The 25,512-nt window shown below is 36.8% G+C and overlaps 1 protein-coding gene across 1 annotated transcript; it reads left to right on the forward strand.

Moving 5' to 3' along the window:
- The first annotated feature begins 5,887 nt into the window (after window positions 1-5,887).
- On the forward strand, window positions 5,888-11,835 carry TEX55 (testis expressed 55). Its single transcript, XM_058556520.1, has 4 exons — window positions 5,888-7,003; window positions 7,603-7,749; window positions 9,446-9,508; window positions 11,830-11,835. The coding sequence occupies exons 1-4, from the start codon at window positions 5,888-5,890 to the stop codon at window positions 11,833-11,835; spliced, it is 1,332 nt and encodes a 443-aa protein (XP_058412503.1).
- The last annotated feature ends 13,677 nt before the right edge of the window (window positions 11,836-25,512 follow it).

Consider the following 25,512-nt stretch of genomic DNA (forward strand, 5'->3'; position numbering starts at 1 on the left):
ATACTGCAAAGAATTGAAAACAAGAACCCAAATACTTGCACACTAATGTTCATAGCAGAACTATTCACAATAGCCAAAAGGTGAAACAAACAAACGTCTGTCAACAAAAGAATGGATAAACAAAACGTGGTATATACATTACAATGGAATATTAGTCAGCTATAAAAGTGAATAAAATGAGAATACGTGCTACAACATAGATGTACCTCAAAAACATTATGCTAAGCAAAAAAATCCAGTGACAAAAGACGACAAATTGTATGATTCCATTTAAATGAAAAATCCATTATAGATAAATCCATTAAAAAAAGAAAGCAGATTTGTGGTTTCAAGGGATTGTGGGGAGAGGGTAATGAGGAGTGACTGCTTAATGGGTACGAGGTTCTCTTTGGAGGTGATGAAATGTTTGGAACTTGATAGACATGGTGGTTGCACAACATTGTGAGTGTACTAGATGCTACTGAGTTGTATACTTTAAAGTGGTTAATTTTATGTTATGTGAATTTCATCTCAAAAAAATACACCAGGGGCCGGCCTCGTGGCTTAGCAGTTAAGTGTGCGCGCTCCGCTACTGGCGGCCCGGGTTCGGATCCTGGGCGCGCACCAATGCACCGCTTCTCCGGCCATGCTGAGGCCGTGTCCCACATACAGCAACTAGAAGGATGTGCAGCTATGACATACAACTATCTACTGGGGCTTTGAGGGAAAAAAAAAAAGGAGGAGGATTGGCAATAGATGTTAGCTCAGAGCCAGTCTTCCTCAGCAAAAAGAGGAGGATTGGCATGGATGTTAGCTCAGGGCTGATCTTCCTGACAAAAAATAAATAAATAAATAAACAAATACACCATTACTTCATTTGAAAGGTATTCAGTTATCAGATTCCTTCCTATTCTCCAATAACATTAAAATAGCAACTGAACATCAAATGTTAAAAAAAGAAAAAGAAAAACGTTATGGGAGCTGTGTTAGTTTGCTAGAGCTGCCATAACAAAATACCACAAACTGGATGGCTTAAAACAACAGAAATTTATTTTCTCACAGTTCTGGAGACTGTAAGTCCAAAATCAAGGTGTGAGCAGGTTTGGTTTCTCCTGAGGCCTCTCTCCTTGGCTTGCAGTTGGCCCTCTTCTAGCTGTGTCCTCACATGGCTTTTTCTCCATGCTAGCACCTCCCTGGTATCCCTTCCTCTTCTTATAAGGTCACCAGTCATATTGGATTAGGGCCACCCTTATAGCCTTATTTAACCTTAGTTACCTCTTTAAAGGCCCTGCTCCAAATATAATCACATTGGGGATTAGGGCTTCAACATGTGAGTTTTGGGGGAATACAATTCAGTCCATAATAGGTGCCAATAAAATGGCATCAACAAGCCAGATTCACACATCTTCTGCCTGGAAGTTTTTTCTCAAAAAATATTTAAATTTAAACAATTCCAATCAAAATCCAACAGGCTTTTTGTGGATGCTATTTTTGGAATTGGACAAAATTATCCTAAAGTTCACTTGGAAGAACAAATATATGAAGTAGTCACAAATTATTTTTAAAGAAAACTAATGAAAGGGTATGAGACATTAATGTGTATTATATTAAGGTACAACAATAAAAACAGTATGGTAGAAACATCAGAACAGATCATTTTTTCTTGATGTAACAGGAGTAAAATGCCCAGAAATAGACTCAAGTATGTATTCAAGTGTGGTATATGGAAAAGCTAGTATTTTAAGTAGGTGGATAAATAATTATTTTTTCAAAAAAAATGACATTGGAATATCTAGCTAATGTTTTAAACATAAGATTAGGTTAGATTCCTATCTCATACCATATAGCAAAATAAAATGCAGAAACATTAAAGGTTTAAAGATTTAAAAAATACACACACACAAACACACACACACACACACACACGTGTGCTACATAAAGAAATCAATGACCTTGGATCATTAAGAAAATCAATAAGAAAAAGACAATCCAATACAAAAATGGGCAAAAGATGTGAACAGGCACTTCATAAAAAAGGATATCCAAATGGCCAATAAGCATCTGTAAGGGCTCAACATCATTAGTCATAGGAGAAATACACATGAAAACCCCAATGAGAACCAACACACCAGAACAGCCACCAGTAAAAGGCAAGCATGTAGAGCATCTTGAACTCTTTTTTACATCACTGGTAATGTGTAAATCGGTGCTACCGTTTTGGAAAACTCTCTGGCAGTGTAAGTGAGCATAAGTGAGGCCATCTTGTTACGCTGAATGGCCCCAGCCCCTCCTCTGTGTGACTACTTGCTGCTCTGCATGTACTCTAAAAAATTCACATGCTCTCCTGATTTATGGCCTCTGCTTACGTATGTATTCCCCAATACCTTGATAAATTAAAACTTTGTTCTGTGAGTTTCTTTCCAGGAACAAGCTGACCACAAGTGGGAAACACACCTACAAGGTATCCATCACAGCTGACAGAAGAATGGGACAATGTGATGCCTGGAGCCCGTCATTCCTGCAGACCAACATCCCTGGACCCCCTCCTTACTGCCCATTTTCCCTATATAACTGCCTCAAGATTCTGTAATCCTTGAAGATGGTTTTTTTGAGACATCTACCCTCTTCCCTATTATGCTGGATAATCAAATTAAAACTTCCTTTCTCGATACCTAACTTGTTGTGATTGATTGGCTCAGATGGCGTTGAGCAGAGCGAGCCCATTGCTCGGTAACAGCAGTATTTACTAAAGCCAAACATGAGCCTATCCTATAATCCAAGAATCCCGCAATCTGGTGTATCCCGAGATAAATGAGCACTTATGCCCACCAAAAGACATGTACAAGAAAGTACTTAATAGTTCCAGGTTGTAAACAATCCAATGTCAATCAAGATCAGAATTGAAAATAGTTAGTGGTATAATACAACAGAATACTGCATAGCAGTGGAAAATAATTATCTACTGCTACATGTAAGAATATAGATGAGTTTCACAGACATAATGTTGAGTAAAAGAGGCCAAAACAAGAGTCATATTATGTGATGTCCAAAAGCCAGAAAATCTAAGCTATGGAGACAGAGATCAGAACAGTACTTAATTTTGGGAGGAGGATTCATTGGGTGGAAACATGGGGGAACCTGCTGGAGTATTGGAAACATTCTATATCTTGATCTGGATGGTGTATACATACATGTATACATATGGAAAAATTCATAAAGCTGCACACTTAAGTTTTAACTCTCTGTAAGAAAAAAAGAAATACACACATACTGAAAAGTACTAAAAAAATATATGGGTAGGGAACATTTATATAATCTTAAAGAGATAGAGAAGGTCTTCTTAAGCATGACCCCAAAGATAAAAAGTGAAAAGAGAAAAGTGAATTTAAATTCACAGAAATAAAAAATATAAAACTTCTACATGGCAAACAAGCCAGGAAAATTTATTTGCAACTTATATAACAAAGAATTAAATTTTTTATACAGAAGAACGTCTTACAAATCAATAAGGAAAAGACAAGTGCATGACTAGGACATTTACAAAAAAAAGAAATAAAAATAGCCATTAAACATATAAAAAAGAGTACAAATTAAAACAAGATACTATTTTTCATTTATTAGATAGGCAAAAATAAAAAATATATACAGAATTGGTGTTGGTATAGGGAAATAGTATTCTCATATATTACTGGTGTAGCTATAGATTAGCTCAGCTTTTCTGAAGGGCATTTTTAAATATAATACTTTCAGGCCGGCCTGGTGGCTTAGCGGTTAAGTGCGCGTGCTCCGCTGCTGGCGGCCTGGGTTCGGATCCCGAGCGCGCACCGACACACCCCTTCTCCGGCCATGCTGAGGCTGCGTCCCACATACAGCAACTAGAAGGATATGCAGCTATAACGTACAACTATCTACTGGGGCTTTGGGGGAAAAAAAAATAAGTAAATAAAATTTTTAAAAAAAGCAAAAACTTTAAAAATAAATAAATAAATAAATATAATACTTTCAAAAGACCAAAATGAGCACATTTCCTTAACCAAGCAATTCCCCAACTAAAAATTTTCTTAAGGAAAAAAAAATATGACAAGCTTATAAAATGTTTGTACAATGATGGTCAATGCAGCACTGTTAAAGCAACAAAATAAATTCATATAACAGATTACATATAAATTTTGAAATAGCTACTCTTTGTGACGCACATATGAGCTAATTATATATATCTCATTTGGTTGTCACAAGAACTCTGAGAGCTATTATGTTATTCCCATTTTCCTCTGCAGATGAGAAAATTGAGGTTCAGAGAAATAATGAGATTCACTCAAGCTCAACAATTTAGTAAGTGGCAGATATAGAATTAGAACAAATTTGGTCTGACTCTAAAAGCCAGGGTTCTTTAATTTAGATTACATTTATTGACAAGGAAAAACATTTATACCACAGTGTTAAATGAAAATGCAGTTTATAGAACAGCTGCACGTTTTGATTCCATTTTGTAAAATATACACATACCTATAGACGTTAGATGTGTAGATTTGTATGGGGAAAATTCTAGAAGGATATACATCAAAATGTTAATGAAAGTTACAACTCAAGTGTTTGGGGAATTTTTTTCTTCATGCTTGTTTTTCTTACTTTTCTACAATGATTACATTTAATTTATAATCTAAAAAACCAATGCCCTTTGAAGTTGCAAACCACAGACTATCACCTATTTTACTCCAAAAACAGTGTCCATTTGCTCTACACATTTTGAAATAAATAAGGCAGATCATTCATATATTTATATTCAACAAACACGTCTTGAGCACCTACTATGTTCTAGGTACTGCTGCATGATTTTGCTTCAGTGTACCTAGATTCTCCTTTCTGCTCCCAAGTCTGGTTCCTAACCCTCCCCTTCCCTTCTGCTATAAAAACCATTGGATGGTGTGATTTTAGAACCCATCCTCACTGCATCTCCTCTCCTCCCTCTAGCCCTCTCCAGCCATATATATCTAATTCAACAAGAAAACACCTTGGGGCTTGAGTTTCCACAGCCAGGACAACCCTTCCTGGAGAGGATGGAAAACAGCTGCTCATCCGTCCCTTGAGACAAAGAATAGGATGCTCCCGCAGCAATGAACCGCCAAGGGGTGGAGTGGGGGTGGGGGGGTGGAGGGTGGAGAGGAGACAAAACTCTACACTCTTTTATTGGGAGGAAAGATCCGTATGACTTTGGTAACATGAGTGTTAGGAGGACTAAACTCTCCCTGGTACCACTGAAAACAACATTGGCACTGTTTGTAAAGGCAGGATTAAAAAAATAGTTTAAAAAAAATTAAAATAAAAATCACACCACAATACCGATTAGGGTCTAAAGAAGAATAACATTTAGCAGGACCATTTACTAGCACAGTGCCCAGCACAGCTGTCATTAGACAAAAGTCAGCAGCCGACGAGGCGGAGATCTGATTCGATGGCAACAGGAGCCTCTGTTCAGGCAGGCTGCCCTCGTGTGGTTGGACGCGCGTCAGCGGCTAACTAACATTCTGTTGATTAGAGGAGCGGTACCTGAAGGATCCTGTGAACCTCCGCAAGAAAATGAGGAGGGTACGGCACTGATTCACAGAGCCCTGACGCCCAGCGTGTGGTCACCACCTCTCCTCGGGGGAAGAGTGTCCGCTCCTGCGCTTCCGTCCACACTGCGCGTCAACCGACGCCGCACTCCAGGCTGCGCGCAGAGAGGCAGGCCTGCCCGGGGCATCAATGGGCACCCCGCTCCCGGCCGGGTGGCCGCCTGCGCGCCCAGAAGAGGCCGGAACAAAGCCTGCGGGCGTCGTCGTCGCGCGCTGCCCAAAGGTCGCCTAGACAACCCAGCCCGGCCCCGCCCAGACCGTCTGACAACCTAGACCAGTCAGAGACCGGGCAAAAAATGGAAAAGCCTCCAGAAGAGGCTCCGGGGGAGTCCTTGGGATCTGAAAGCACAGACAAGTCCCCAAATGACAGCCACACAGATGACCAGGAAGACAACTGGGAGAACCAGGACGAAGAGAAGGCAGATGACCAGGCTGATCAGAGAACAGCTGACCAGGCTGCCCCAAAATTATCTGGCCAGGCCGAACCCAATGTATTTGGCCAAGCTGACCACAAAGTATCTGAACATCCTGGGCGCAGAACATCTGATCAGGCTGACCTCAGATCATCCAACTATGCTAATGCTGCTGATCGTAGAGCATCTGATCAGGTTGACCGGCGAATGTCTGAACAGACCAACAGGAAGGCATCTAGCCAAGCTGATCATCATGTAGAGTCTGAACAGCCTGACAGCCAGATGATTGTTCCACGTGAAGAGAGAACTTCTGAACAGATCCAACGAAGATTGTCCAGCCAGGCTGAAAGAAGAGCCTCTGAACAGACTGATCGCAGAACATCCGGCCAGGTTGACCAAAGAATCTCTGAACAGATTCACAGCAGATTGTCTGGCCTAGTTGAGCGAAGAACTCCTATACAGATTGACCGTAGATTTTCTGACCAAGTTGACCGCAGAACATCTGTAAAGACTCACCACAAAGTATACGACCAAGCTACTGAGCTAGCTGAACACCAGGCTGTTGACGAAGGTGACAGCAGTGCTGATCACCTTACAGTTGACAAGGCTAACTACAGTGAATCTGACCAGGTTGCCCACTTAATGGACGAAGACACCGATTACACAGAAGCCAACCTGTTTGATTATGGAGCACGTGGCCAGTCTGCGGACGACATATTTAACCTGTTTGGCAACAGCAAGGAGGACAAAGAGGCTGACTTCAGAGTACAACCCTGCACGTTTGAGGCTAGCCAAATAGACCTCACCAATTCCAAGGTTTCAACTGAAACTGACACCGAAAACGTAACTGATATGCAAGCATTCGACTCATCTGATGCCAGATTCATGGGTAATTTCCAAGCACAAGACCAAGGCTTTTTCCAAGGATTTCCCTCCATCTCATCCAAACTGGATTATAACAGCAGACAAGAGAAAACTCAAGCCATAGAAACCAAGCCTGTAGGTTAGAGGGGTATTTGATACCCATCTGGGAGGTTGGAGCCCAGCCAGGGGCCTGTGGTGGTGGTATGGGGGTATTGGGGGAAGGGCACATGTTAGATCAAGGATGAGGAATAAACCCACATGTGGTGGTATGTGTGACCTATCGATTTCAGGAAGGGCAGGAGAAGGGTGGGAAATAAAGAGATGGGTTACCTTCTCTGCTACCCTAAGCCCATTCAGGAAGGTATCAATGAACCAGGATTCTGGAGACCTGGGTTTCAAGTCCTGGTTCTGCTGCTATCTCTGGGACACTAAGTCTTTTCCCCTTTCTGGGCTTCTTTCAAAGGAAAGGAATTCGGAGTCAGTTGGAGATTCATATGAAGGGAAAAGTATTTGAAGTAGATTGGACATGCCTAAGGTACCTCCCAGGCCTCGACGTGCATTATATTGCCTGGAGGATCAGCCAGGTCTCTCAAAATAATCTGTCTTTTCTCCAGCTCCCGGTGTTCAGACCCCATCAACACCGGATTCCACTGATAATAGCAATAAGAACAACAAAACTTCTTGGGGCTTTTCAATTTATTAAAGGCTCTTCGGGGGGATATTTCCCGTTTCAGGATGATGTTTCAGAACACCAGAAAGGAAAGAGTTCTCTTGTACCCAGTCAAACTTATAGGAGACGGTTCTTTCCTATAGTATATGAAGATCCTTATCAAGTTTCCCTACAATACGTGGAGAAACACCACATTCTGCAAATATTCCAGGTAAATATCTCAATCTCTTTCTTTGTGAGTTTTACGGTAATTATAATGTAAAAAACAAACTTTGACCTGGCTTTCAAGAGGTACAAGAAAGAGCCTTTGCTGTAAAAGGGATAGAATCTCATTGAAAAGTCAGTAAGTGCATTAAGATGTATTAACCAAAAGTAGTAAATGATAAACCCTAAATGAATGATACCAATCACGATATGAAGCCCTTCAGAGGGGTTAGAGATCAGATAGGTTAGTTGATAGGGAAAAATTTAGCCAAGGGTTAAAGTTTGAGCCAGACTAGGAAGGAAGGACAAAATAATGGCAATTGAAAAAGAGAGAAAAAGGCTTTCTAGGCAGGAATATAATACTTGCAAAAGATGGTCAACCTGTGACCATCTAAGAAAGCACATTCTTTAGGAGAAAAAAAGAAGCAGTTAAAAGTTGCTTCTAATTCTTGAAATTCTTGAAATCTTATTGACCTCAGGATATGGGGCTGGAACCTTCTTTAAAGTTTGATATTCCTTGGCCAAGATAGAATTACAAGAGACTATCACATTTATAAGATTTTTGTTGTTCAGTGGGTTGTTTTTGTTTGCCTGACATGTTTATTTTTATGTCAATATTATTACTCAGCAAGGCACGTATACGTACATAACAACATGTGCATATGAAGTCACTCGGTGGTTAGAAAGGTGTAAAATAGGAATGGCCCACCTCAAATGAAAACATTTAAACTGGAAAAGATGAAGTTTAAAGAAGTAGGATATAGACGAAAGGGCACCAGTGTTGCCATCTGTTAGCCCAAGGCTCCAATCTAACGCTGCCACTTCCTGTCTTTGTGATTTCGGGAAAATTACTTAACTTCTGTGACTCCTCATATGAAATAGCGATAAGTGATATTTACTTCATTGACTCTGCTCTATGCCTTTTCTTTCTTAAAATGTCCTTTTTTGGGAGAGTGCTAATGGCTGAGTTTTCTGGCTTTAATCAGAGAACTACTCATTATTAAACTGAAGGATGGAAGCTGTTGAATTCTAATCATTTATAAATAATTTTCTTTATCTGTCAAGGAAAAACAATGCTTATGCATGCAACAATGTTATAAGAAAAATTAGTTATCAAATATGTGTTCAATCGAAACATATATGAAATATGGAATTGATGTGGGTAGATTAAACAGACTTGAATATTTTATACCCGAAATTTGCAACAACATCAAAAGTATGGAAGTGAATCTCTCAAGTTTTATATATGCTTTCTCATTTATTATTACAAACACTGAACATCACTTTCACCTTAAGGATGGTTCTATGTAAAATCCTATACTAGTGTTTTAAAAATTTTATTCAAAAGACTTTTCTTTGAATATTCTTCAAAGCAAATAATTTATTAATTTCTCAGTCTAGCAAAATCACAATTCTCAAAACAATAACTTTCTGCAAAACTTTCTCACTACCTCTTTGATCTTGGAAACTGGAAAAATATCCATTGTTATTTATTACTAAATTTTTATTCTTTCAAATTTTACCTTAATTTGCCTAATTTTATTAGTAGTAAGAAAGTAATTTGCCACTTTGTAAAGATCTATGAATTACTTTAAAACGCTGTGGTACGTGTTAGGTTAGTGAAAAAGATAGCTTCAGGTATAACCTGACCACACCACCGTAGCTCAGAACCATAATGCGGGGCCTGACTCTCTCTCTCTCAGCAGATCACTGAAAACTTAGTCCATGAAAAACCAGAGGACCCCCTGAATTTTATGCTGTGCCAGGTATGGAATAGGAGAAAAAGAACAGCTTTTTTTATTCTGTTTATTGTGAAATATAGCACACATACAAGTGTACAAAATATGTACAACTCAGTGAATTATCATGAAGTGAGCACACCTGTAACTACTAATTTTAAGTTAAAAAAATTAAAACATTGCCAGCATCCCAGAAACCCCCTACCTTTCCCTCACAGTTGTTATTCCTCACAAAGGGACTGTAATTCTGACTTGTATGATAATGACTTTGTCATTTTTTCTGTATAATTTTACCACTAAACATGAATCATGAAACACTTTTGTTTGGGTTTGTCAGCTTTTTCAACTTTATATAAAGGGAACCATATAATAGATATCACTTGTATCTGGTTTCTTTTGCTCAAAATGATTTCTGTGAGATTAATCCTTTTATGTGTGGCTGTAGTTCATTTTCATTGCTGTGTTGTATTCATTTGTGAAAGGCTGCAATTCATCCATTCTATGATGGATATGGACATTCAGGTTATTTCTGGCTTGGAGCTAGTACAAAAATTTTTCCTATGAACCTTCTTGTACATGTCTCTTGGTACACATATCATTTCTCTTGAGTACATACCCGGAGAGTGATTGCTGAGTCATAAGGTATGTGTTTGCTCAGCTCTAATAGATTATTTCAATTTTCCAAAGTGATTGTACCAATTGGCACTCCCAGCAGCAGTGTGTGTTCAAGTTCCAGTTGTTTGACATCCTTACCACTTACATCCAACACTTAGTGTTATCCATCTTTCTAGCATTAGCCATTTTGATGGGTCAATAGTAATAAATCATTGCAGCTTCAATTTCCTTTTTCGTGATTACTAAGGCAGTTGCATACCTTTTCATTTGACTTTCACCATTTGGAAATACTTCTTTTTCTATTGTGTTGTTTGTCTTTTTTTAATTCATTTGTAACAGTTTTCTATATATTCTGGTTAGGAGCTGTTGACTGTGTTTGTTGCAGGTATCTTCTCTTGCTCTCTGCCTTCCCTTTTTATCTCTTCAAGATATCTTTTGATGAACAAAAATTCTTAATTTTGATGTAGTCTAATTTAATGATCCTTTTCTTTACGGTTAGTACTTCTGGTGTCTTATTTTAGAAGTCTCTCCTTAGCCCAAGCTCCTGACCACAGTCCCCTGTATTATCTAGTAGAAGTTTGTCTGTGGGGTTTTTTCTTTTATTGCTTAATTTTGTTTATTGTCTTTTATATTTATATCCAATCAATCTGGAATTGATTTTGTGTAGGGTGTGAGGTGGGGTCAAGTTTCATTTTCTTCCAATTGACCAAGCACCTTACGTAGAAAGACTGTACCTTCCACACTGCCCTGTTTGATTCCTGTAGCATATTTGTGTATCCTTGCTCCAGTACAGACTGTCTTAATTAGTATGCCTTACAATAAGTCTTAATATCTATCAGATCAAGTCCTCATATTTTATTCTCCTTTAAAAATATCTTGGATGTTCTTAGTTCTGGGCATTTCCATACAGTATTTAGAATTTATTTGTCAAATTATGCAAGCACACACACACACATACACACACACACACACAAACACACACTGATGGGGTTTTTATTGAGATTGCACTGAATCTGTAGATCAATTTGGGGAGAAGTGACAGCTTAAAACAATGATTATTTCTAATCCTTTATCCTCACCATTTGTCTAGGTCTTTAATTTCTCCCAGGACAGTTATATTTGCATAAAGGTTTTACATATCTTTTGATAGACTTATTCCTAGGTATTTTATAATTTTGATGCCATTGTAAATATAAACTTAAAATTTCAGGTTCTATTTGCAGGCATATAGAAATAGAGCTAATTTTTATTGATCTTATATCCCACAACATTACTAAACTCAACTTATTAATTCTAATCATGTATTTGTAGATGCTTTGGGTGTTACTACATATGCAATCATATCATTTGCAAGTAGTGACAGTTTTATTTGACCTTTCCAATCCTTATCCTTTTCTTCCCCCTTGCCTTATTCCACGTATTGTATATCTTTTCTTTGCCCCTTCAGATCCACATTCCTCTCTTCTCTACCCTACAAAGAAGCTAATGTGTGTGGACTAGATCAATAGGCTCTCATTCCTTCTGACTTCCAGTTGGGTTAAGCCAATAGGAAACCCTGCAGGAGGGCTAGAAGGAGGAACAAGGGTGAGGTCAGGTTTATTTCCCTGTCCTTTTCCCTTATAATCCTTCTGTCTTGAAGGATTGCCTGAAAGTCACTCCTCCTCTCAAAGCGTCTTGCTTTACATGACTCTTTGCTTCTGAATTCCATAACGTTCCCTGCTCTCTACCTTCAGTCCTAAGGTTAGTTCAACTTTTACTAGCTTTGGATTGTTGCATTATCTCCTGTGACTCCCCTATGCCTAATTCTTTTTAAATAGCCTCCTTTTGAATAAACCCTCATTGAATTCTTCTATTTTGAATGTGTGTCTGTTTCCTGTTGCGACACTGACTGATATGGTACACTGGGTAGGGATCTCCAGTAGAATGAATGTTGAATAGAAGTAGCTACAGTGGTTCACCTTGCTTGCTCTTAATCTTTAAAAAAATTTTTCTCCCTATTTAACCATTAAGTAGGATGTTTGTTATGTTTTCTGGAAACTATTAATCATATTAAAGTTCCCTTCTAGTCTGCTTTCTGAGGGTTTTTATCATGAATCATTAAATTTTATGAAATTATTTTTCTATATCTATTGGGAGGATTATATGATTTTTCTCCCTTATTCTGGCAATGTGGTGAAATATATTTATTGTTCATTTTAAAAACTTTTCAAGCATACAGAAAATTACACAGATCAAAACTGTACAACTTGACTAGTTTTCACTAATTGAATAGACCCGTGAAACCATCAGTCAAGTCAAGAGATAGGATGTTACCAGCTGCACATAGTTCCTGTTTCCAATCACTACCCTTTCTCTTCCACAAAATAGCCACTATTCTGATGTCTAGATTAGTTTGACTTTTTTAGATTTTATATAAATAGAATCAGATACTATTTAGTACTGAATCAGTACTATTTGGGCCTGGCTCCTTTTGATCAACAGTATGTTTGAGATTCATTCATCTTGTGCATATTATTCATTCCTTTTCTTTTCTGTATTCTCTATTCCGAGTCAGACATTTGGTTGTTTCCAGTTTTAGGTCGTTATGAATATTGCTGCAGTGAACATTCATGTGCTTTTCTCTTGGTGCACGTGTGCGTGCATTTCTACTGGGTTCGTACCTAGAAATGGAATTGCTAAGTCATAGGGTATTGACATAAGTCCAGCTTTCAAAGACGGCTGCCAAAAATTTTTCCAAAGTACTTGGACCTGTTTATACTCCCACCTAAAGTGGCATTGTTGTAGTTTTCTTCATGTCTCTTGTGCTGTGGTGCTTTGAACTTCTAGGAAATGTGGGCTTATAGTTTTCATCATATTGGGAAATTTGTCAGCCATTATTTCTCCAAACACTTTTCTGTCCCAGCCCTCTCCTCTGGGAACTCCAATTACATATATACTGGGCCACTCAAATTTGTCTCACAACTCATTGATGTTCTGTTCGTTTTTTAAAATTCTTTTTTTCCAATCTATATATCATTTTGGATACTTTCTATTGCTATGTCTTCAAGTTTACTAATCTTTTCTTCTGCATTATTTATCATTCTTCTGCATAGGTACCACTAACAATAAAGTGCCAGTGTATTTTTCATTGCATACATTATAATTTTTGTAGTTTTCATCCCTAGAAGTTTAGTTTGTGTCTTTTCTAGAGTGTTGATATCTCTACTTTACTTTTTGAACAGAGAGCATACAGTTATAAGGACTGTTTTAATTTTCTTGCTTCTTTATATGCCTGGTAATATTTTTTAATTGAGATATAAGTGACTTATAACCTTGTATTAGTTTTAGGTGTACGCCTGGTAATTTTTTATTGGTGTAAGATATTATAAATTTTATCTTGGTAGGTGCTGGATTTTTTTGTATTCTTGTAAATATTCTTATGCTTTATTTGGGGACCCATCTAATTTATTTGGAGACAGTGATTCTTTCAGATTTTGCTTTTAAGATTGTTTCAGAGTGGAGGGGAGCAGTGTTCAGTCTAGGATTAATTATTCCCCACTACTGAGGCAAGACCCTTTGAGTACTTTCCCCAACACCCAGGATCCGTGAGGTTTTCCAGTCTGACTGGCGATAATAGGCACCATGCCTAGCTTGGTTCGTTGCATGGCCTCAGGTAGTTTCCCACACGCATGCACTGATATATACGCAGGGGATTACTTGAAGGGCCCCTACCGTAGATTTCCAGAGTTCTTTCTGTGCAGTTCTCTCCTCTCCAGCACTCTGCCTGTGAACCACAGCTGCCTTGGTTTCCCCAGGATCTCAGGTCCATCTCCTTGGCTCAGGGGTCTGCAGGGTTCCTCCGGGGTTCTCTTTTTCTACACCGAGGCCAGGAAATATTCTGAAGAGAATAAGCTGGGGCGATCATCAGGCTCCCTTCATTTCTTTCCTGTCTCCCAGAGAGCACTGCCCTTTGTTGCCTGATATCCACTGTCTTGCAGACAGTTGTTCCTTATATGTTGTCTGTTTTTGAGCTGTTTCAGACAAGAGAAAAATATGGTCACTGTTAGAAGAAACAGAAACTCCAAATCTTTGTATTTTAATGCTTTTCATCTGTTTTGAAAAATATTCAGGGAACAGAATATTTGCTGGGGGTTCCTTTTTATTATTTATTTTTAAATGTTTTTCAATTATAGAACATTTCAAACATGCAAAAATGGAGAGTAGTATATTTAACCTCTGAGTGCTCATTATCCTATTAAATATCTATCACTACATAGCCTATCTTACTCGATATATACCTTACCCACTTTCCTTCTCCCCAGACTATCTTGAAGCAAATCCCAGTCATAATATAATTCCATTTGTAAATATTTCAGTATGCATATCTAAAAGATAAGAACTTTTAAAAAATCTAACCACAATACTATCATCACCTAAAATAGTCTCAGTGATCTCTTAATATCAAGTAACAAGTCAGTGTTGGTATTTCACCAATTGTCTACTTTTTGTAGTTTTAACTGGAATCAAAATAAGATCTATTATGTAAAGATTCACCCCTTCATTTCTCTCTCTCTCTTTATTTCTTACAGTATTTTTTATTGAAGTAACCAGGTCATTTGCCCTGAAGAGTTTCCCAGTCTGGGTTTTGCTGATTGCTTTCCAATGATGTAATGTAATATGTTCTTCTGAACCACATATTTTCTGTAATTGCTAGTTATAGTCATATCTAGTGGTTTCTTTAAATTCAGGTTCAGTTTTTTGTCTTGGATAGACTACTTCATAGGTGCCCTGGCCTATCTCCATCAGATGGTGCGTAATGATCCAGCCTCTGACGATCTTTTGTGCTAACTGCAAGCAGTTATTGATGATCATTACCTGACCCATTCATTCATTAGGGGTTGCAAAGTGGTGATATTCTAATTTTATCACTCTTTTTGTATTTATTAGCCATAATACATCCCATCAACTATTTGGTTACCCTAAGGCGCAGATTACATAGGAAAACAGGATAAATGTTAACTCTTTCTCCTTATTTACCAGTTTTCAGAATAAAAATTTTTCATAGAATTCTCTAAAGGTAATCAATCTTTTTACTATTATTACCAACTCATAGATTTAAATGTATTTCATGCATTTCATCCCTTGCAGTTATTATTCTTGTTGATGCTCAAATCTTCCTATTTGAGGCCAATGGGAACTTTTTTAGGATGACTCCTAGCACTTTTAACACTCCTTATAATCTTTAATCACTTCATTACTTTGTGCTATAACAAGATGTTCCAGAAACAACTTACACTTTTCCTGCCCCAAATCTGAAAGCAGAAACTTCTTTTCACCGCATCTTGATTTGTCAATCTTTTAAATTGTAGCCATTCTAGTGGTTGTGTAGTGATATCTTATTGTAGTTTTAATTTGCATTTCCCTGATGAACAGAAATGTTGAACAGCTTTTCACGTACTTATTGGCCATTAATGTATCTCCTTTGTGAAGTGTTTGTTCAAATCTTCCAACCATTTTTAAACTAGGTTTTTGTTTTCTTATTGTTGAGCTGTAATCATTTGTTGTATATTCTGGTTATACCAGTCTTTTATCAGATAAATATGTTGCAAATATTTTTCTCCATTGCCTAGCTTTCCTTTGATTTTTCTTTACAATGTCTTTCAAAGAGCACACATTTTTGGTTTTGATAAAATATGATTCATCCACCTTTCCCTTTAGAGTTTGTGCTTTTTGAGTCTTACCTAAGAAATCTTACCTAACCCAAGTTGCTAAGATCTGCTCCTATGTTGTCTTCTAGGAGATTTATCACCTTCACTTTACAATTAAGGTCTATGATCCATGTGTAGTTAGTTTTTGTGTATAGTGTTGTATTAGTTTTCCTTGAGGTTGTAACAAACTATTATAAACTTAGTTGCTTAAATCAACACAAATTTCTTATAGTTCTGTAGGTCAGAAGTCTGGTGCAGATCTCTGTATACTGAAATCAAGATGTTGGCAGACTGTGTTCCTTTCTGGAGGCTCTAAGGGGAGAATCCATTTCCTACTCATTGGGTTATTGGCAGAATTCAGTTCCTTGTGTTTGTAGGATCAAAGTCCCCATGACCTGCTGACTGTAAGCCGAGGCCGTTCCCAATATCTAGTGGCCACTGCATTCTTTGTCTCATGGTCCCCTATCTTCATCTTCAAAGCCAACAATGACCAGTCGATTCCTTCTCATATGAGTTGTGTTCTCTTAATCAATCTAGCTAGGGATGAATCGATTTTGTGTATCTTTTCAAAGAACCAGCTTTTGGCTTTGTTGATATTCTCTATCATTTATCTTTTCAATTTTGTCACTTTTTGCACTTTTTTACTATCTCCTTTCCTCCTCCTAATTTTGGTTTATTTTACTCTTTTTCTCTTGCTTCTTAAGGTGAAACCTTAGATCATTTATTTTAGACCTTTCTTCTTTTCTACTATAGACATTTAAAAATATGTTTCCCCAAACGAAAATGAAAATATGCCATACCAAACAACATGGGATGCAGCAAAAGTGGTCCTGAGAGGGAAACTCATAGCAATACAAGCCCACCTTAACAAACAAGAAAAAGCCCAAATAAGCAACCTTAAATTATACCTAACAGAACTAGAAAAAGAAGAACAAACAAAGCCCAAAGTCAGAAGAAGGAGAGAAATAATAAAAATCAGAGCAGAAATAAATGAAATTGAGACCAAAAAAACAGTAGAAAGGATTAATGAAACAAAGAGTTGGTTCTTCGAGAAGATAAACAAAATAGACAAACCCTTAGCCAGGCTTACTAAGAAAAAAAGACAAAAGGCTCAAGTAAATAAAATTAGAAATGAAAAAGGAGAAATTACAATGGATACCACGGAAATACAGAGGATTATAAGAGAATACTATGAGAAATTATATGCCAACAAATTGGACAATCTAGAAGAAATGGATAAATTCTTAGACTCATACAACCTCCCAAAACTGAACCAAGAAGAAATGGAGAATCTGAATAGACCAATCACAAGTAAAGAGATTGAAATAGTAATCAAAAACCTCCCAAAAAATAAAAGTCCAGGACGAGATGGCTTCTCCGGTGAATTTTACCAAACATTCAAAGAAGATTTAATACCTATCCTTCTCAAACTATTCCAAAAAATAGAGAAGATGGAACACTTCCTAAATCATTCTACAAGGCCATCACCCTAATACCAAAGCCAGACAAAGACAATACAAAGAAAGAAAATTACAGGCCAATATCGTTGATGAACATAGACACAAAAATCCTCAAAAAAATATTGGCAAACCGAATACAGCAATACATTAAAAAGATCATACACCATGATCAAGTGGGATTTATACCAGGGATGCAGGGACGGTTCAATATCCGCAAATCAATCAATGTGATACATCACATCAACAAAACAAAGAATAAAAACCACATGGTCATCACAATAGATGCAGAGAAGGCATTTGGCAAGATACAACATCCATTTATGATAAAAACTCTCAACAAAATGGGACTAGAAGGAAAGTACCTCAACATAATAAAGGCTATTTATGACAAACCCACAGCCAATATCATACTCAATGGGGAAAGACTGAAAGCCATTCCTCTGAGAACAGGAATGAGGCAGGGCTGCCCCCTCTTACCACTCCTGTTCAACATAGTACTGGAGGTTTTGGCCAGAGCAATTAGGCAAGAAAAAGGAATAAAAGGAATCCAAATAGGTAACGAAGAAGTGAAACTCTCACTATTTGCAGATGACATGATTTTATATATAGAAAACCCTAAAGAATCTGTTGGAAAACTATTAGAAATAATCAACAACTACAGCAAAGTTGCAGGGTACAAAATCAATCTACAAAAATCAGTTGCATTTCTGTATGCTAATAATGAACTAACAGAAAGAGAGCTCAAAAAGATAATACCATTTACAATTGCATCAAAAAGAATAAAATATCTAGGAATAAATATTACCAAGGAGGTGAATGACCTATACAATGAGAACTACAAGACATTATTGAAAGAAATCGATGACGACATAAAGAAATGGAAAGATATCCCATGCACATGGATTGGAAGAATAAACATAGTTAAAATGTCTATGTTACCTAAAGCAATCTACAGATTCAATGCAATCCCAATCAGAATCCCAATGACATTCTTCACAGAAATAGAAAAAAAAATACTAAAATTTATATGGGGCAACAAAAGACCCCAAATAGCTAAAGAAATCCTAAGAAAAAAGAACAAAGCAGGAGGCATCACAATCCCTGACTTCAAGACATACTACAAAGCAATTGTAATCAAAACAGCATGGTACTGGTGCAAAAACAGACACACAGATCAATGGAACAGAATTGAAAGCCCAGAAATAAAACCACACATATATGGACAACCAATTTTTGACAAAGGTGCTAAGAACATACAATGGAGAAAGGAAAGTCTCTTCAATAAATGGTGTTGGGAAAACTGGACAGCCACATGCAAAAGAATGAAAGTGGACCATCTGCTATCGCCATTCACAAAAATTAACTCAAAATGGATCAAAGACCTGAAGGTGAGACCTGAAACTATAAAACTCATAGAAGAAAATATGGGCAACACACTATTTGACATTGGTCATAAAGGAATCTTTTCAGATGACATGCCTACCCAGACTAGGGAAACTAAAGAAAAAATAAACAAGTGGGACTTTATCAGATTAAAGAGCTTCTATAAAACAAACGAAACCAGAATCAAGATGAACAGACACCCCACCAGCTGGGAGAGAATATTTGCAAAACATGCATCTGACAAGGGGTTGATCTCCATAATATATAAAGAACTCACACAACTGAACAACAAAAAAACAAACAACCCGATCAAAAAATGGGCAGAGGAAATGAACAGACACTTCTCCAAAGAAGATATACAGATGGCCAATAGGCACATGAAAAGATGTTCAACATCACTAATCATCAGGGAAATGCAAATCAAAACAACATTAAGATATCACTTCACGCCCATTAGAATGGCTATAATCACCAAGACAAAAAACAACAAGTGTTGGAGAAGATGTGGAGAAACAGGAACCCTCATACACAGCTGGTGGGAATGCAAACTGGTGCAGCCTCTATGGAAAATGGTATGGAGATTCCTCAAAGACTTAAAAATAGAGATGCCCTATGACCCAGCCATCCCATTACTGGGAATCTATCCAACGAACCTGAAATCAACAATCCAAAGAGGCTTATGCACCCCTATGTTCATTGCAGCATTATTCACCATACCCAAGAAGTGGAAGCAACCTAAGTGTCCCTCAACTGACGATTGGATTAAGAAAATGTGGTATATATATACAATGGAATACTACTCAGCCATAAAAAAAGACAAAATCATCCCATTTGCAACAACATAGATGGGCCTGGAGGGTATTATGTTAAGTGAAGTAAGCCAGAAGGAGAAAGACAAACACTGTATGATCTCACTCATATGTAGAATATAAACCAACACACGGACAGAGAAAACTATATTGTGGTTACCAGGGGCAATGGGGGTGGGGGGTGGGCACAAGAGGTGAAGGGAGTCATATATATGGTGATGGACAAACAAAAATGTACAACCCAAAATTTCACAATGTTAAAAACTATTAAAACATCAATAAGAAAAATATACATATGTTTCCCGAGCCAGCCTTGATGGCCTAGCAGTTAAAGTTTGGTGCACTCTGCTTCAGCACCCTGGGTTCAGTTCCCAGGAACAGAACCACACCACTCATCTGTCAATAGCCATGCTGTGGCAGTGGGTCACATAGAAGAACAAGAAGAACTTACAGCTATACACAACTATGTACTGGGGCTTTAGAGGGGAAAAAGGAGGAAGATTGGCAACAGATGTTAGCTTAGGGCCAATCTTCACCTGCAAAAAATAAAATAAATAAATAAATAAAAATTAAAATAGGTTTCCCTGTAGGCACTGTTTTAGTTGTATCTCACAAATTTTGATATGTTATAATTCCATTATCATTCAGTTCAAAACATTTTCTAATTTCTGTTGTAATTTCTTCTTCAACCAGTTATTCATTTAAAAGTGTGCTGTTTAACTTCTAAATATTTGGGGATTTTCTAGATATGTTATTATTATTGATTTCCAGGTTAATTTTATTGTGCCCTGTACAATTTCAATCTTTTTCAATTTATTCAAACTCTTTTTGTGGCCCAGTATATGGTCCATCTTGGTTAATGTATTATATTCACTTGAAAAGAATGTGTATTCTGCTGCTGTTGTTGTAGTCTATAAATATCAATTAGATCAAGGAAATTGATAATGTTCAAATTTTCTGTGTCTTTCTACATTTTTTTGTTTAATTCTGTCAATCGCTGAGAAAGGGGTGTTTAAATCCTCTACTATAATTGTGGAAGTGGCTATTCTCCCTTTAATTCTGTTAATTTTCCCTTCCTGTATTCTAAAGCTCTGCTATTAGGCACATGCACATTTATGATCATTATGTCTTCCTGTTTAATTGACTCTTTTATCATTATGAAATGTCCATCTTTATCCTTGGTAATATTCTTTGTTTTGAAGTCTATTTTCCCTGATATTAATATAGCCAGTCCAGCTTTCCTATCTTACAGTTTACTTGGTATATCTTTTCTCATGTGTCCTGTAATGCCTAAAATATGTATTACCAGCTCTTTTCAGAAAAAGTTTGCCAACTCCTGGTTTAGACAATTAACATTTAACCTAATTATCAATATGGTTGAATTTAGATCTCTCATTTTATTATTTGTTTTCTGTTTGTCTCTGTTTTTTATTCTCCTGTTCTGTATTTTCTATTTACCTTCTGAGATTTCCTATATTTTCTTTCATTTCCAGTGTATTTTCCTTTACTTCATTGAGCATAGTTACAATAGCTGCTTTAAAATGCTCGTCGGGTAGTCTCAACATTGGATCATCTTGGAGTTGCTATCTGTTGATTGTTTTTTCCACTTATTTTTTATATTTTTTTGTAGTAAGAACATTTAAATGTCTTTCACCTCCTTAGTTAAGTTTATTCCTAAATACTTTATTCCTTTTGGTGCTATTGTAAATGGGATTGTTTTCTTAATTTCCTTTTCAGATAGTTTGTTATTAGTGTATAGAAATGAGCTGATTTTTGTATTCTACAACTTTACTTAATTCATTTATTAGTTATATCAGGTTTTTTTGTAGAGTATTTAGGGATTTCTATAAGATCATGTCATCTGCAAACAGGGAAAATTTTATTTTTTATTTTCCAATTTTGAACAACCTTTGGGTCACAGAAGAAATCAAAAAGGAAATTATAAAATACCTCAAGACAAATGAAAATGAAAGCACAACATGCCAAAATTTATTGAATGCAGCAAAAGTAGTTCTAAGAGGAAATTTCATAGCAATAAACACTTACATTAAAAAAAAACTCAAATAAACAACCTAACTTTACACCTCAAGGAGTTAGAAACAGAAGAACAAACTAAGACCAAAGTTAGCAGAAGGAGGAAATAACAAAGATTAGAGCAGAAATAAATGATATAGAAAATAGAGAAACAGTAGAAATAATGAAACTAAGAGTTAATTAGACTAAGGAAAGAGTTACTCTTAGGTAGACTAAGAAAAAAAAGAGAAGAATCAAATAAATAAAATCAAAAGTTAGAGAAAAGACATTGCTACTGATGCTGCAGAAAAAGAAGGATGATAAAAGAATACTATGAATGATTCCTTATATGCCAACGAACTGGATAACCTAGAAAAAATGGATAAATTCCTAGAAACATACAACCTACCAAGACTAAATCATGAAGAAATAGAAAGACTCAACGGATCTATAACTAGTATGGAGATTGAATCAGTAAATAAAAACCTCCCAACAAAGAAACGCCCAGGACCAGATGGCTTCATGGTGAACTCAATTAAACATTTAGAGAAGAATTTACATCAGTCCTTCTCAAACTCTGCCAAAAAATAAGAGGAGGGAACACTTCCAATCTCATTTTGTAAGGCCAGCATTACCCTGATACCAAAGCCAGACAGAGACACAAGAAAAGAAAACTACAGGGGCCAGCCTGGTGGAGTAGTGGTTAAGTTCATGTGCTTCATTTTGGCAGCCCAGGGTTCGCAGGTTCAGATCTTGAGCGTGGACCTACACTCTGCTCATCAAGCCATGCTGTGGCAGTGTCCCACATACAACATAGAGGAACACGGGCACAGATGTTAACTCAGCGACAATCTTCCTCAAGCAAAAAGAGGAAGATTGGCAATAGATGTTAGCTCAGTGACAATATTCCTCATCAAAAACAAAAAAAGAACAGAAAAGAAAACTACAGGCCAAGATCCCTGATGAATATAGATGCAAAAATGCTCAACAAAATACTAGCAAAACAAATCTGACAGCACATTAAAAGGATCATAACCCATGACCAAGTGGATTTATCCTTGGGATGCAAGGATTATTCAATATGTGAAAATCAATGCATGTGATACACCACATGAACAGAGTAAAGGGTAAAAATCATGTGATTGTCTCAATAGATCTATAAAAAGCATTTGACACAATTCAATACTCTTTCATGATAAAAACTCTCAACAAACTATGAACAGAAGGAAGTTACCTCAACATAATAAAGGTCTTATATGAAAAGCCTACAACTAACATCATATTCAATGGTGAAAACCTGAAAGTTTTTCCTCTAAGATCAGGAACAAGGCAAAAATGCCCACTCTTGCCAATTCTATTCAATATAGCACTGGAAGTCCTAGCCAGAGCAATTAGTCAAGAAAAAGAAATAAAAGGCATCCAAATCAGAAAGGAAGAAGTAAAAGTCTTCTCCATTGAAAATGTATTGAATTTTCTAGATTGTCTGTACATAGGATAATTTTAGATTGTATCCTGGACATTGTGAATATTATGTTGTGTAAACTGAGATCTGTCATATTCCTCTGATGAACGTTGATGATTTGTTTTAGTTGGCAGTTAACATGGTTAGATTCAAATTGGAAGCTCTCTCTTGCCTTCTGTGGTTGATGGGTCATAGCTTAGGTCAATTCTTTATGTCTTTGCTGCACTACTTTGAATCTGTCCTGTGAGTGCATGATTCAAGGGTCTGCCTGAGGCTTGTCCAGGTTTCATACACAGAATTGGGGAATCTCCTTCCTTCTTCTAGGATTCCCCCTCACTCTTCAGCATCTGGTCATAGTCAACTGGCTCCTTCCCCTGATTCCTTCATCCAGAAAGACGTGGGTTTTCTATCAGAATTTTGAGCATTCCTGAGCAACCACACTTATGGCTGTAGCTGTGACTGTCATTGGGTCAAAGTTACAAAAAATTAGGAATTCATTCCATGTTGATCACTTTCTCCAAGTTTAGACTTTCCTCCAAAACCTGCCTATCTTTGCATAGTCTCCAGAACCTTCAGGTAATTGTGGGGTGTTTTTTGGGAGGGAGGGGCTTGTATTCTGTCCACAGTACATAGCTGTTACTTGCAGGATTTATTTTTTAAGTGCTTACTCTTGCATATAGGAAGTGGATTTTCCTTTTTTTTTGTTTGTTTGTGAGGAAGATCGGCCCTGAGCTAACATCTGCCAATCCTCCTCTTTTTCCTGAGGAAGACTGGCCCTGGGCTAACATCCATGCCCATCTTCCTCCACTTTATGGGACGCCGCCACAGCATGGCTCGACAAGCCATGCGTCAGTGAGAGCCCGGGATCCGAACCGGCAAACCCCGCGCTGCTGCAGCGGAGCGCACGCACTTAACCTCTTGCGCCACCAGGCCGGCCCCTGGGTTTTCCTTTTTTTATATAATATATGCATTTAAAGTTTATCACATACATTTAAGTATGTGATATTTTCACTCTATTTTATTCAAAATAGTTTATAATTTTCATTATGCTTTCTTCTTGAACTTATGGGTTTAGGGACATTAGATTATTTATATAAATTATCAAATATTGGATTTTCTAGTTGCATTTTTGTTAATGAGTTCTAAGTCAATTGCACTTTACTCATAGAACAATACTTCAAATCTTTGAAATATGTTGACTTGCTTTATGACATACATGTGGTTAATTGTTGTGAGTGAATTAATTGGGGTTGAAAAAGATTTATTTGCGATGACTGGGAAGTGTTCTAAATATATCCATTAGATCAGGTTTGCTAAACATGTTGTTCAAGTCTTCCATTATGATTGTGAATTTGCCTATCTCCTATAGTTCTGTCAAATTATGCTGTGTATATGTAGTTGAGGCTATGTTATTAGGTGTATTGAATTTAGAATTCCTATATCTTTCTGGTAAACTCAACTTTTTATCATTAAGAGGTATATAACATGAACTCTAACTACTCTGCTCAATATTGTTATAGCTATACCAGATTTGTTTTAGTCAATGTTTAAATGGTATATATTTTTGCATCCTTATTACTTTTAACTTGACTCTGCCCTTAAGTTTTAGATGTCTTTCTTATAAATAGCATGTATTATAATTTTTATCATTATTCAAATCTGACAAGCTTTTAATTAAAGCATTTAGTCCATTTATATTTGATGTTATTAAAGATATATTTGGATTTAAATCTATTGTCCTACCATATGCTATCTATTTGTCCTACTTGTCCTGTTTCTTTCCCTCTACTTTTTGCCTTCTTTTATCATTCCATTTTTCTCTCTGTTAGGTTAGAAGTTATACTCTCTTAATTTGAGGGGTTAGTTTTCCATTGCAGTGATTTTTTTAAATTAACAGATTTATTTTTTAGAGTAGTTTTAGGTTTATAGAAAAATTGAGCAGAAAGAACACTAAGTTCTCATTTACTCCCTTCCCCTGCCCCCGTTCCTTCCCCTAGTTTCTCCTATTATTAACATCTTGCATTAGTGTGGTACATTTGTTAAAGTCGATGAGCCAATATTGATACATTATTATTAACTAAAGTCCATGGTTCATATTAGGGTTCTTTCTTTGTGTTGTACATTCTACAGGTTTTGACAAATGTATGTTATATGTATCTATAATTACAGTATCATACAGAATAGAGTCACTGCCCTAATAATCCTCTGAATATTTTTTAATGGTTCCCCAAGAGATTACAACATGTATTCTTGACTTATCAAAGTCTAAGTTATTGTACCAGGTCAGTACAAGGACTTCTGTATTTTAAATTTCTATGTATTTTAACCCCACAAGATATGGTAATTCCAAGTAGACCAAAACTGCAAGCGGAAAAAAATTCTTTTTCATTCTCCCCAGGTAGAGGAAATGATAAAAAACAGAGACAAATATGAAACCTCCAAAGAATGAACCTCTCCTCAACGTTGTTTATAACCATCAGTGTCAACACTATGTTCAGTTTCCCACTCTGAAAAATGGTTTTTGAATGGTCATTGGTAGTGACTCTGCCTAAATGTGTTCTTAATTTTTAAGTAAAAATTCATAGGGTGTCTTTGTAAAAGT

Source organism: Diceros bicornis, chromosome 15, assembly GCF_020826845.1.
Source record: "Diceros bicornis minor isolate mBicDic1 chromosome 15, mDicBic1.mat.cur, whole genome shotgun sequence".
In the NCBI taxonomy this organism is placed as follows: domain Eukaryota; kingdom Metazoa; phylum Chordata; class Mammalia; order Perissodactyla; family Rhinocerotidae; genus Diceros; species Diceros bicornis.

Bases quoted from the DNA above. Each gene is read 5' to 3' on its own strand.
- TEX55 (XM_058556520.1), top strand. From the start codon at position 5,888: ATGGAAAAGCCTCCAGAAGAGGCTCCGGGGGAGTCCTTGGGATCTGAA. The intron at 7,004-7,602 runs GTAGGTTAGAGG...TTCCCGTTTCAG, and splicing joins AAGCCATAGAAACCAAGCCT to GATGATGTTTCAGAACACCA. The intron at 7,750-9,445 runs GTAAATATCTCA...TCTCTCTCTCAG, and splicing joins ACATTCTGCAAATATTCCAG to CAGATCACTGAAAACTTAGT.